This window comes from Bidens hawaiensis, unplaced genomic scaffold (genome assembly GCF_021521415.1).
Source record: "Bidens hawaiensis isolate Kalapana, Puna unplaced genomic scaffold, B.hawaiensis_p1.1 tig00000780_1, whole genome shotgun sequence".
NCBI classification, from domain to species: domain Eukaryota; kingdom Viridiplantae; phylum Streptophyta; class Magnoliopsida; order Asterales; family Asteraceae; genus Bidens; species Bidens hawaiensis.
Genome location: NW_027491045.1, coordinates 3,365,327 through 3,378,209, shown reverse-complemented (window position 1 = coordinate 3,378,209; position 12,883 = coordinate 3,365,327). Strand labels below are relative to the sequence as shown.

Here is a 12,883-nt window from a genome sequence, read left to right as displayed (position 1 = left end):
TCTTCTCCGGTAGTGATTTCGTTGGTACTCGGTTTATGATATAAATAGCATGTCTCACCGCTTCTCCCCAAAACCGTTTTGGAACTTTCGTGACATGAAGCATGCTTCTAATTGTGTCAATCACGGTTCGATTTCTCCGTTCCACCACACCATTTTGTTGGGGTGTGTATGGGGCGGAATAATGTCGTGTGATTCCTTCACTTGTGCAAAATTTTGAGAACTCACAAGACGTGAATTCTCCTCCGTTGTCGGTTCGAAAAATTCCAATTTTGTACCCACTTTCACCATCCACCAAACTTTTATATTTTTTGAAATAATCAAAAGCTTCGTCTTTTGATTTTAACAAAAATCCCCACATGAACCTCGTGTGATCATCACCAATAAGAAAAATAAATTTCTTACTCGACGGTGTACTCGGTGAAATTGGACCACATAAATCGCCATGAATCAAATCAAGTGGTTTCTTGGCTCGAAAACGTGTTTGATCGGGAAACGGTTTTCGGGTTTGCTTACCTACTAAACAACTCTCACACGGATTAGTATAAGCAATAAACGAAGGAACACCACGTACCATATCCTTGGTTGTTAGAAGTTTCATTGACTCGAAATTCAAATGGCCTAAACGCGCGTGCCATAACCAACCCGAAGTCGCACCTTATACAACCGATTCCTTGATCTAACCGACTTCATTATTACCTTTCTCGATTTATCAAGCACTAAAAGTTGGTCATCTTCCATAATCACCTTGCACCCGTTTTCGGTTGCTTGTCCCAAGCTTAAAATATTGCTCGTTAAACTTGGGATAAAAAAAACGTTAGTGATTACCCTCTCAACACCATCATCACAAATAGTAGTTATCGACCCTTTTCCCTTTATGTATGCACACGAACTATCACCGAAACGAACCTGCCCAGCAACCGTTTCATCTAAATCAGAAAAGTAAGATTTTGTACCCGTCATATGATTGCTCGCCCCATTATCGAGGTACCAAACGCCATCCTCCTTCGGTTCCGACTCGTACCGCTTCGGATGCACGTTTTCTTCGTTCAAGAAAACTTCTTCATTAATACTTATCTTCATCAAAACTTCCTTAGTTGCTTGTCTGTTTGCTTCGGTAAGGTTTAATTCGGGTCGTTTTCCTCCGACTCGTTTTCCTCTTCGTTCCGGGCATGCCGAAGCGAAGTGACCCATCTCGTCACACCGAAAACATTGAACGCCCGAATAATCTTTTTTCATACCCGAATCACCTTCTTTATTTCGGTTGTATTTTCCTTTCGATTTGTCTCGGGATTGCTCTTGATGTCGTTTTCCTTTCCCTTTTTTTCCCACTCTTGGAGTTGCTCGGAGAGGAAGATTTATTAAACAAGAGCTTACCATGATTATCATCCATATCCTCGACACTTTTCACACGGTCCTCGTAGGCTTTTAGTCTACCTACCGCTTCTTCATACTTTATGGTTTTTAAGTCAATAACTTGTTTAATGAGGCAACAACGCTTATAAAACGCTTAGGCATGCTTGTAAAAAACTTTCTTACTAGCCTTTGTTCATCGAGTGCCGAACCAAGCGAGGTGAACTTTAAGGCTATACCAGATAGTCTCCCGGAAAAGTCATCAATAGTATCGGTGTCTTTCATCCTCATGGTTTCAAATTCAGTAATTAAGGTATTTAGATGAGCCTCCTTAACCCTCTCTTGGGTCTTGATTGCATTCCAAATTTCCTAAGCGAACTCGTATTGGCCAACTTGTTGGATTTGTTCTTCCGGTATGGATTGAAACAAATATGCAATCGCAGCACTGTTCTTTTCATCTACTGCTGCTACCGATCTCGGCTCAACAACATCCCACAATTCATGGCTTCGAAACACGGCTTTGATTCAAAGCGCCCATGTGGTGTAGTTGTTCTTCGTGAGCATCAGACATAGTAAAGGAATTGAAGAACCACCCGTTCGGTTTGGAGTATCACCCATAGCTCCTCTTCTTCTCTGGCGGCTATAGGTTTTTAGGGTTCTTGAGTCGATCATGAAACAGAAAAATAATCGACGAAGGAACTTGAAGGAGGCGCTGGTTTTCAACAGAAACAATAATTATTGTTTTCACTGATCTTTTTACAAACAAAAGAATATTTGTTTGTTTTATTAGAATGTCTCAACCAATTGGAAGTCTTCCACCGTCTGTGTCTTCAACAACTCAAAGTTGACTTCTTTTGTTTTATTAAAATAACTCTTTAATAAAACAATGATTTCCAACGACAAAGAAACTCAACAAACGAACTCGTGTTTTTATAAACCGAGCTCTGATACCAATTGAAGTTTGGTAACCAGAATCGAAAACACAAAACGAATTTAGATCATAAGCTCGATCCTTGTAACTTTTATTAGCTCGAAAAATTACAATACATAATGATATAACCCACAAGCTCGGGTATATATACTAATTTAGATTTCAAAACCCAACTAGACTAGAATACAAATACCATAATCATATTCAAATACTAATTGATAAAAACAAATCTAAATAATAATTAATAAATAACTTGTAGCCCAAATCATGTGCTTGATTTGGTCTCCAAGATACCGATCCACCATAGGCTCGATGGACAGGACCAAACCAAATTATGGCTAACAAAAGGTCCGTACAAATTCACGAGCCTAAACAATATATGAAGCTCGGGCTTGAGCTTATTTAATAAAATGACTTCAATTTTAACTCGATCTTCATAAAGCTTAGCTCAATTCAAACTTTTAACACTACAGTCTCAAATAATAACTCACGGACAACTCAGCTCGTTTACACCGTATCCCCCGCAACCAGAAAACTGATTCATTGGATCTAGCCCATAAATCACCTGCACCCAAACAGTACCTTTTTGCCCGATACTCGTTCTCTCATAATAAACCAAAACACAGGCGTCCAGCTTTCAACTCAACAACCGAATTACACAATAATAATAATCAATCAATCAACATCGCGTAATTCAGTACAATCCAATTCCTTCACAATTCAAGGTTCGCGTTGCATAATTTTGTTAAATTGATTCGCAATTAGGTTTCTACATAACTATCCCGTTGTTTTTCACGCAATTATTGTTAATTTTGTTAAACCTAGGGTTTTGCATTCTGTTTGTTCGTGTCATTTTTTGTGCGTTGATGTGTTGTGATTAAATGATTGATTGGAGATGATTGATTACTGATTAGATGATCTGGTGCTGGATTAATATATTATATAGGTGTACTGTTTTTTTTGTAGCTGGAATGAATGAGTTATGGTTTGGTTCGTGATTCAACCGGTTTAGGTTAAGCGCGTAGTGATCGAGGTAGAAAATTGTAGCTGTACGTTGGTGTTGTAGAACTCATTAGAGGATAGTTGGCTCGGTGAGGTACTGGCTAGAGATTAATCGGATTTGAATTTTTATATGTATTTTTCAGTTTTATACACACTGACACACACACACACAACACACACGCACACATTTTTATATGTTACCGATGGATTTGGTTGTGTAATTATTTAACATTTTTTATGTATTCAACTCGTGTAACAAGTTTTTGATCTAGTATTTTAATAAACAGCTATTAAAAAATCTTAATATTCCCACCTTACAAGTAATGTTGTATATACACACATTTTTATATGTAATTTCAGTTATACACACACACAATGTTTATATGTAATTTTCAGTTATATATTTGCACACACACACACACACACATTTATATATGTAAGCTTTTGAAGCAGAGAGGTTTTAATTCCTCCGTGTGCAGATTAAGGTTGATTGGGACTGATTAGCGATTAGTGTCACTGATTACCAAAAGTTAATTAGTAGATCACTGATTAGCGACTAGTGGCCGATTAATACCGATTTTCCAACACTGCTGTAATTGTAAGCTTCCTGAGGATGCTAAGATCAACAATGTCTTTAATGCATCTCACCACATAGCTACATTTAATTATTGACACACTATCTTTTAGTTACTCTTACTAAATTAGTGCCATAAATTATTTTATCTATTTGTATGTTTCTTGTTATACATAATGGTTTTACTTGATGAATGATGAGATGTTTATTTTTTATTCTCTTAGGGTGTTATTAGATGGCAGGAAGGAACCGTTATCCTCGTGAGGCATATGACAACCGGCACAGGTATCATCAAGGAGGGCCTCCATCACGGGCCCCTATTGCTCGACCTATGCCGCCTCATCCTGCCATGCTGGAGGAAGAACTTGAAATCCAACATCACGAAATTCGCAGACTTTTGGGTGAAAATAGGAGGTTAGTTGAAGACAGAGTTTCTCTACAACGAGATTTGGCAGCTTCCAAAGAGGAACTTAGGCGAATGAATATTGCAGTTGCTGATATTCAAGAACAAAATGAAATACATTCGAGAAAGCTTATTGATAATGTTTTGAAACTAGAAGCTGATCTCCGTGCCATTGAACCTTTGAAACATGAGGCTGCTCAACTTCACGCCGAAGTTGAGCGGCTAAATTCTATTAGGCATGATTTATCTGGTCAGCTTCAGATTCTCAAGAAGGACTTCGCAAAACTGCAAACTGATAATAAGCAACTTCCAGCTTTGAGAGCAGAGCATGAGAGAATTCTTCAGGAGCTTTTGCATACTAGGTTTTTATATCCTCTTTATATTTGAAGCATAAATGCCTAAACATTTAACTAAAATAAATTGATGAACTTAACATTATTTTTGTATCTTGTAGAGCTGCTATTGATTACGAGAAGAAAGGAGGTATAGAGTTGATGGAACAAAGACAAGCAATGGAGAAGAACTTGGTTTCTATGGCACGCGAAGTTGAAAAGCTTCGTGTGGAACTTACAAATACTGACGCTGGATCATGGGATGCTGGTATTTACCATTATATACTATTAGTTATATTTATGTTTGGCTAAATTTACATGCTTTGTTTGCTGACACTATGGAAGCTTACCTTAAACTGTAATTGGTACTCAATTCATTCGCTTTTAGTTTGTTCTTTAAGAATAGTTAAACAATTCCTTTAATTGGTTCCGTAACGTCATATTGTCAAATTTGACATAAGTCAGATGTTGTTCAAAAGAACAAAATGCATAAAGTCTTTATACCTACATTCTAGCACATTAATAAGTTCTTAGGGAAAATGTTCTCCTTGTGCCAAAAGTCTTTGATTTATATGATAATAAGAGGTTCCAACTTTGTTTTGAGATATGTCTTTTATCTATATAATATAAGTAGTAGATAGATTTGGATTTATTCCAATTTATCTTATTAGTATTGCAATCTGATGCTCAAAATTTAGATGTGTTTATATTTCTTTAGATAATAACTTTTGTTTATAAGAGATACAAGGCCTAAAATGGAAACTAGATAACTCAATTTCTATCCTATCTCTAACGAGTTACTTTAGTAAACTGATTCTTCAATCTGTTATAGTTTGTGTTATGTAGGTTACTTCTATTTGCAATTCTTTAGTGCCTCTAGGTTTTAAAGTGTCGCATTAATCTCACCTTGTAATAACAACTGATCCATGCTGAAGTTTTTTTTTTCAATATGTTTCAATATAGTTTTCGCATGTCATCTTCTATATTCACTTGATAAGAGAAAAAGGGAAAGAGGCTTAATCCTTTAAAAAACTTTGATTTAAGGTGGATGCCAATGTAGTGTGATTAGGCAAGGGTTTGATTGATGGCTAATGGGACATAGCTTTTGTTGCATAAGGTGTCATTTATAAATAAATAGCTCCTGATTTGTAGGTTTGTCACCACATTACTGCTAATATAGTAACTGACTAAATATGTGAGATCAAGATGATTAATGAAATAACTAGCCTATTGTGGTTATGCTTCGCTGTTTTAACTAAACATTCTTCTGATCTTCATAGAGTAGTTTTTGCTTAATGTTACAACATCTTATATGCAGGCGGGTCGTACGGGATGAAATATGGAAGTTCAGATGACCGTTTTCCTCCTCTTTATGGTGATGGACACGGCGTTCACTTGGTATGACTTGCTACGTCACTCAATCTTATCTTAGCCAGGTGGAAAATTGGGCAGGTTGGGTAACAAGTTGGGGTCAAAATGAGTATTTTTTTAAAACAGGTCGGGTCAATTCTGGGGTGTGTTTTTTCTCAGGGTGCTGCTGACAAGGGACCATTATATGGTTCAAGTTCCGGTCAATGGGCAGGGCCCGAGAAATCTCATGCAACCCGTCGTTGAAATGTGGACGGCGTATGTTCCCAATTGCAAAAAGGCATATCGAGTTGGTAGAGTGTATGGTTCTTTTATGTTTACGTTTCATCAAGTAAACCCTTTATTTGAACTTTTAGCTATAAGCTCTTTTACTAAATGCATGTATAGCACCCCAATTCGGTGTATTGGGTTGCTATACTAAAACTTATGGAGACAATGATCCTCTTGTGTGGCATGACTATCACCTAGTGTTATTGACCAGATTTTAAATGCTTTTATTGTTTGTTTACACCATTTGGTTTCATCTTGATTCTTTATCTTTTGTGACCGCACATTCTTTAACTCATATGATCACATCCTTAAGTTTTACTGGAGCAATGATTCTTCACTGCTACATATCTTATCTACTATTTTCCCCGTATTGGAACATGAAAACTGAAAGCTGTCAATCGAAGGATTAAAGTTATAGAAAATGATTTGAAGATTCTATTGACTCAAGGCCTGTATTACTACCAAACTCTATTTATTACAGGTTCAGAAGAACATAGTGAATGTTAAGTTATATAGTTTAGAATCATAGGTTGTAAAAGTAGACATCTAGGATACTGGTTCAGAAGATAATGTATATACTGTTAGGTACTAGTCTAGAAATACAAAATTCAGTTACACAGAAGCACATGACACGCATGTGTGTCCGAGGACTACGGTGACATGGCGCACTCTGAAATCATCATTATTAACGTGTCGCATTTGATTCAGTGACTGGGTACATTTTAAGTTTTAGGAACATTTCTTTAATAAGTTGATGGATTCAGTATTTCTGACAGATTTAGTGATACTAGGAATAGCTGATGGGCCCAGTCATAAGTTATATACTGTCTGGTAGGCAATTAGGCATATCTCAGTTGAAACAAGAGTAAGGATCTACATTTTATTGGGAGCAGTATTAATACACTGTTCATCAGTTTGTAGTGAAGAAACTATTTGCAAGTTCTCATGTGGAAAGCTTTAGGAAGACGAACATCCATGGGTTCCATCACATTGTTAAAGATTGTTAATGAAGAGTTTGACATCTCTGTTGATCTGTCTGCAGCAGTTCAGACAAATCTTTTGCAGTTTCGTGTATCTTGTTTTGTGAGATCTTCTGCTTATTTCTTCATTAATAATGCTGTAATATAGTTCAGTAGTCAGACATCCTTGCCACCATCTAATACACAGTGAGCTGCTCAATTTGCATTGGCTGGTGGCTAGATTGAAGGAAGGCTGACGTGGCGTTTGCGTGGGCTAAGTTCTGGTATGTACTTTATGATAGACAAGTACTCTGTCTCAGTTTCGTGGGTAAAATTGATTCTTGATTATTCGTAATTATTATCTTGAGCTACGTATACATATTGCACTTTATATACTTAGATTAGCGTTTATACTAGGTTCTTGCTTCATTATAGAACCACACCTATAGCTCTCTTTTTTTGCTTGCATATTAATATAACTTTGTTTTTCTTTATCCGATTCCATTATCTCTGTCCTCTATACCTTGTTCAATTTGAAAGTTCATCTACTCTTTAGTTGTGTTGTACCTAGAGAGATCCTATGCTGATATTGGCTAAGAGAGAAGTGGTGGGGAAGCAATATGCATATAGAATGGACATGCTTTCGGGTTCCACACATTATGAGATTAATTTTAGGATTATAAGCGAATTACATGCTAGAATTGGTTTAAGGTCTTCTTTTCGATGGCAAGTAGGCCAATACTGCAATTTGACAAAAATTTCACCTTGAGGAGACTTAACGATGTCAACATCTGTGAATGATATGGCGCATTGGATACGAGCATGCTACGGTATGAAAGGAGATTCTTTCGATGTCACCAAATCATAACATCTTCTTGGGTCGTTCTATAGTAGGGTTATTGCTTTGGATTTAGTTTTTCCGTGTAATCACCAATGAGATCTTAGGAGTTACATGAGTCTCCTTCTCATGAGGCTATGGCCTTTGTTGGTGTAAGATACAAGGCTACTAATAGAGAATTGGCTAAACTTTATTAGGAGACTGAATTGAGTCTAGCTAACTTATTAACTATGATTGACATATCTAACAATCTTCTTGTTGGAGCACATATGCTAATCATGTCCGAATTGCAAGTCTCTAAGGTCGTCAATCTCATTTTAGCCGGTGAAAGAAACATCTTCCTTTAAACTTGTGATGCATTGCACTGCATCAGAAGTGTAACCCTATTGGACTTTGATTCTTGGAACTAGAACCATGCCCAAAACCAGGATATAAACATGACACACACTATGAGTTAGTATCATAAATCATAGTTGACAAGCAATAGGGATGGTAGTTTCGTTGTGCATGCACTCAAGAACAAGATCTCAAACAATGAGTGCACATCATAAAGGTAATGAATGAACAACAAGAAGGGCAATTTGTATTCGAGATTTCATGGCGCAATGAAGGGCGGCACATGGAAACAAGTTTGAGGAAACCTTCTAAGGGATATGGTGTGTAGTAATAGAAACTGGTAGGAGCACGACATATTTGGAACGCCGAACAACCGGGATTATGAATTTGGAGTATAAACAAGACATAAACACGAGCACAAGTACGTCTAGGGATTTGCATGGGAATAGTATTGGTAATTCTATAATGGAGCATGGCCCTTTGGATATGGTTTCTATGGTGGCTGACGACATGCATGGAAGCACGGAATTAAACAAGGAGTCTTGGATCGGTTTAGAACTAAAAGACCAAAGAGATCAATCAGCACTAGCAACGACAAACCATATCTAGTAAAATCCCACCCATAGCAAAGCTATTGGTAGGGTCTGAGGACGTTTGGTGGGGTAGGAAAATTGTGCCTCTTTCCCAAAGGATAGAGATACTGCTTCCAGGGAGACCTCAACTTCAGATCAAACAATACTAGACGCCCTTTTATTGAAATCAATCATTGAGATAATCGATTTGAGGTAGGTCGATTTGCTAAATTGTTAGATTTCATGAACCCGAGTTAGTTATGTGAGCAAAATAATCTATGAATGGGGTCTCTCTATCAATGTGGCGGTGCTCGGTTAGGGTTTCGGCTAATTAAGTTTATACTCGTACTAAGAGTTGTAATCGGATATGGGCATCGTGTATTCTCTTGAGGCAAATTTCACATCACCAAAATACAAAGAGAGATGATAGGTTTATATAGAATGAGCTCTCTAACTTTGGTGACATGTTTGGAACACCATGAGTTTGTGTTATTACTTGCACGCAAAGCGGACAATACACTATGTTGACCGAGGTGTTAGTGTGATACATGTATCAAGTCAAGTCAATCTTTTAAATCTTGTTGTCAAATCATTCTCCACTTTGCTATGGATGAAGATGTAACAAGTTTTGGAGAATGCATCTAAAGGTTCTTATTCTTGTCAATTACTGTGGAAAGACGCCAGCAAGTATAAATTAGCCACTTTTAAATACCATTTTCATTAAGATGGATTATTGGTTATGGATACGGAGATATAGATGGCCTGTCAAAATTCAAAAATAGGCTCATACTTTATTTATTTTATTTTTTCCCCATTTTCATGTGTATTTGTAGTTTTGGTGAGACATTAGACGTAGGAGCATTTATCATATGTTGCTAGGTGCTTTTAATTAAGACTTTTGTTCAAACTAATTTTCTCATAATATATGTTTTCTGTTTGTTGTGTTGCAGATGAACATTGTTCTAGATGCTGGAAATGCATTTCTTTATAGTTTGGCAAGTGCAAGTATGATTTATACTTAGTACCAATATAGGTAAGGTCCTAAATCCTGGCTATTACAATTAACCAAAGAAACCACTAGGGGAAAGCTAAATACACTTTGACCTGTTTATTTATTCTATTTTACTTTGCTTGCATGTTTGACCTGTTATGAACACATGGTTGTCACTGGTTGGCCAGAATATTGGTATTTTACAAGTAAAAGAAAAATGTGCCAAAAGTTATTATAAAGTTTATTTTCACTATATTGTAATTTGTATATTTTAAATAATGATTTAGATGTTTTATGCATTAAATTATTGTGGGCTATATTGATATGTTTGACCGTTTTTGCTTTCAAGTAATATATTGGATGCCAATTTTCCCCACTATTGCTTATTGCTTTCCCTATTAAACCACACATCATCTTTGTGTCTATCTCGTGTCCAATGTAATATATCCTGTACCGATTCACTCGTGTAACTACTTTCTGGCCACACAGGTATCATAATATACACTGCACATCACTCCTTTGCTTTAATCTTATTTGCTATTTAAGTGCAATCTCGATCAAGATCAAATTCCCTGCATCCCGAATTTTGTCATTTTTAACTATAAATGATATCTCCCAGTAAAATATTTGTTCCGCTGTATATAAATCCTTCTGCACACCTACTTGATCGCTGTTTAAATTTACTAGTGATGTTTTGAATGTTGATTTTGGTTGTGTTTTATGGCTTTTATTCCTAGGTCGTTTAAAAGTCTAGTTTCTTATTATTGTAATAAGTTGTTTATTTAATATTTAATTGTGAGCATTATATTAATAGTACATAAAAATCTAGCATGGGTAGTGTTTTATCTCAAACGGGCCAAATCATATTGTCAAGCTAGCAACGGACATGTTAAACTGGTTAAGAGTCACCAAAAGTCTTTCTAATGCTTATGATTTGCTTTTATTTTCAAAGATTTCAATTGTTATAGTAATAATAGCCTTTGTAGCAGATTTAACACAGTAAAATTTTATACAGTATTTTGAAAAGAGAGAAAAAGGATGAAAGGTGTAAGTCAACTTAAGCCCGTTCGACCCGTATTGAAAATGACCTGTTTTAGATCAGCGTGTCTTGCGATCTCTGTTATTTGCCGTTATATATGTAACGGTTTTTGTTTTCTTACTAGAATCATGCTGGGATTGAAAGACCATCCTCTGCTAATTATCTATGTGGCTTCCCGTGCGCAGCGAAATCAAACCGTCAATCAGGTTTGACTTTTCTAACAACAAATGGAATATAATGTTGACTTTTCTGCTGATAGAACGTATTGTCTTGAGGGTTGTTTATTTGCATTTGTTGAATGAGCACAGAATACATGTTAAGGTTTGGTTTCAGCTCATGCAATATTAATGACAACTTGATGGCATATGCAGGTTTTCTAGTTGGATTATGCACTGGAAAAGGTAAATATTAATCGGTATGTTTTCCATGTCGCTTCTTATTTTGAGGAATATAATAGATGTGGCAAAATGGGCGAGTTGGATTACGGGTCCCTACAGGTGGATTTGGTTGAACCATTACACTTTTTGCCTATAAATTTTGAGTCGTCTATAAACATTTTGTTTACTTTTCTTTTTCTTTAAAATGATTGGGGTGGGTCTTTTACTGTTTGACCCGTAATGGCAGCCAACTTTGCTTTTATCTGTTTGGCTCATTCACCAAGTATACATATCGAAATTAGATTCATAATGTAACATAATGGCAACCAACGTTGCTTTCATTTGTTCGACCCGTTCACTAAATATAAGGGTCGGTCTAATTAGGTTCATAAAGTAACATATTAGCAACCAAGTTTGCTTTTATTTGTTTGACTCGTTCACTAAGTATACACGTCGAACTTAGATTCATAATGTAACATAATGGCAACCAAGTTTCACACTTTCACATTTATTTGTTCGACTCGTTCACTAAGTATACACGTCGAACTTTTATTTGTTTATTTTACCTCAAATCGTACTTTTTTTAAAGTCAAGTCCTTGGTAGTTTTTAAACTCGGTGTGATCTGGTTTTCCTGTTTTTAATGTTTTATTGTATAAACAATTATTGTGTGACAAAATGTATTCTGTCATGATAGTTGATTTAGTTTTTATATATATTATTTGCTAAAGGTAAAACATATTTCATCTTCTGATATCATCTTCATTAGTTATATAGCTTTGGTTCAAAATCTAGATCAAACATTTAATCCAACAGTTAAATATCAGTCTATAACATCAGATCATTCAAACTAAAATATTCTTTTTCCGTTGACGCTGGTAACACAATTATCACTTTATAAAATAATCTCTTTTTTTATATATTTGATTATGGAGTGGAAATATTGAGATGATTGACATCCCATAAACACAATAATCAGGGCTGTCTCTGAGATTTCGGGTGCCTAGATGAGTACTAAAATACTTTTCTTATGTATAATATTTTTGCTCCAAATCGTCCGTGTTCTAACTTCACCGGTTGTCTACTGTAGCCTTTTATTGCTTACCCTAATCTTTTATCTTTTTATGGGCCTGATTACTAATAGGGCCTAAAAATGATCTATTGTAAAGAGTTGGCTTTATAGTTATAAAAAAAAAAGATCTATATACATACAAATTGATTCATTAATCATTAGTCATCATTAAATATAAAAATTATATATGTATATACCAATATGTATATAATTTTAGAAATTCAGGGCCTCTTAGCGGTGGCTAAAGCCCGACTACCCTATGAACCGGCCCTGACAATTATACATTGACGTCCCTCTCCTCTCTCTTTTTACATTCTCGTTCATTGTTTCTTTTTTGGTAAAATCCGTTTTGTCTGTTTGAATCAATGTACCTGTTTGACCTTTTCTTCTAAAAATGTCCACCAAAATAGGAGCTAATGTAATGGTATAATACCGTCGGATGATGGTCGTTTAAACCCCTTTAAACCTTTA

General features: G+C 35.9%; 1 protein-coding gene across 3 annotated transcripts; it reads left to right on the top strand.

The window, feature by feature from the left end:
- The first annotated feature begins 2,851 nt into the window (after positions 1–2,851).
- Positions 2,852–12,039, top strand: LOC143538401 (protein FLX-like 3). 3 transcript variants are annotated; one of them, XR_013136242.1, is made up of 8 exons: positions 2,852–3,006; positions 4,093–4,622; positions 4,715–4,860; positions 5,911–5,990; positions 6,123–6,260; positions 9,886–9,968; positions 11,090–11,171; positions 11,337–12,039. XR_013136242.1 is itself a non-coding variant. In XM_077031977.1 (5 exons), the coding sequence occupies exons 2-5, from the start codon at positions 4,093–4,095 to the stop codon at positions 6,204–6,206; spliced, it is 840 nt and encodes a 279-aa protein (XP_076888092.1). In that variant the 5' UTR covers positions 2,852–3,006; positions 4,082–4,092; the 3' UTR covers positions 6,207–8,685. The 3 variants fall into 3 exon arrangements, 1 of the variants encoding a protein (XP_076888092.1); XR_013136241.1 differs by having other exon boundaries at positions 4,082–4,622; positions 11,337–12,038; XM_077031977.1 differs by lacking the exons at positions 9,886–9,968; positions 11,090–11,171; positions 11,337–12,039 and having other exon boundaries at positions 4,082–4,622; positions 6,123–8,685.
- The last annotated feature ends 844 nt before the right edge of the window (positions 12,040–12,883 follow it).

What these genes read in the sequence shown, in the direction of transcription:
- LOC143538401 (XM_077031977.1), top strand. Translation starts at nt 4,093, where the DNA reads ATGGCAGGAAGGAACCGTTATCCTCGTGAGGCATATGACAACCGGCAC. An exon ending in CAGGAGCTTTTGCATACTAG is followed by an intron (nt 4,623 to 4,714) that starts GTTTTTATATCC and finishes TGTATCTTGTAG; the next exon opens with AGCTGCTATTGATTACGAGA. An exon ending in ATGGACACGGCGTTCACTTG is followed by an intron (nt 5,991 to 6,122) that starts GTATGACTTGCT and finishes GTTTTTTCTCAG; the next exon opens with GGTGCTGCTGACAAGGGACC.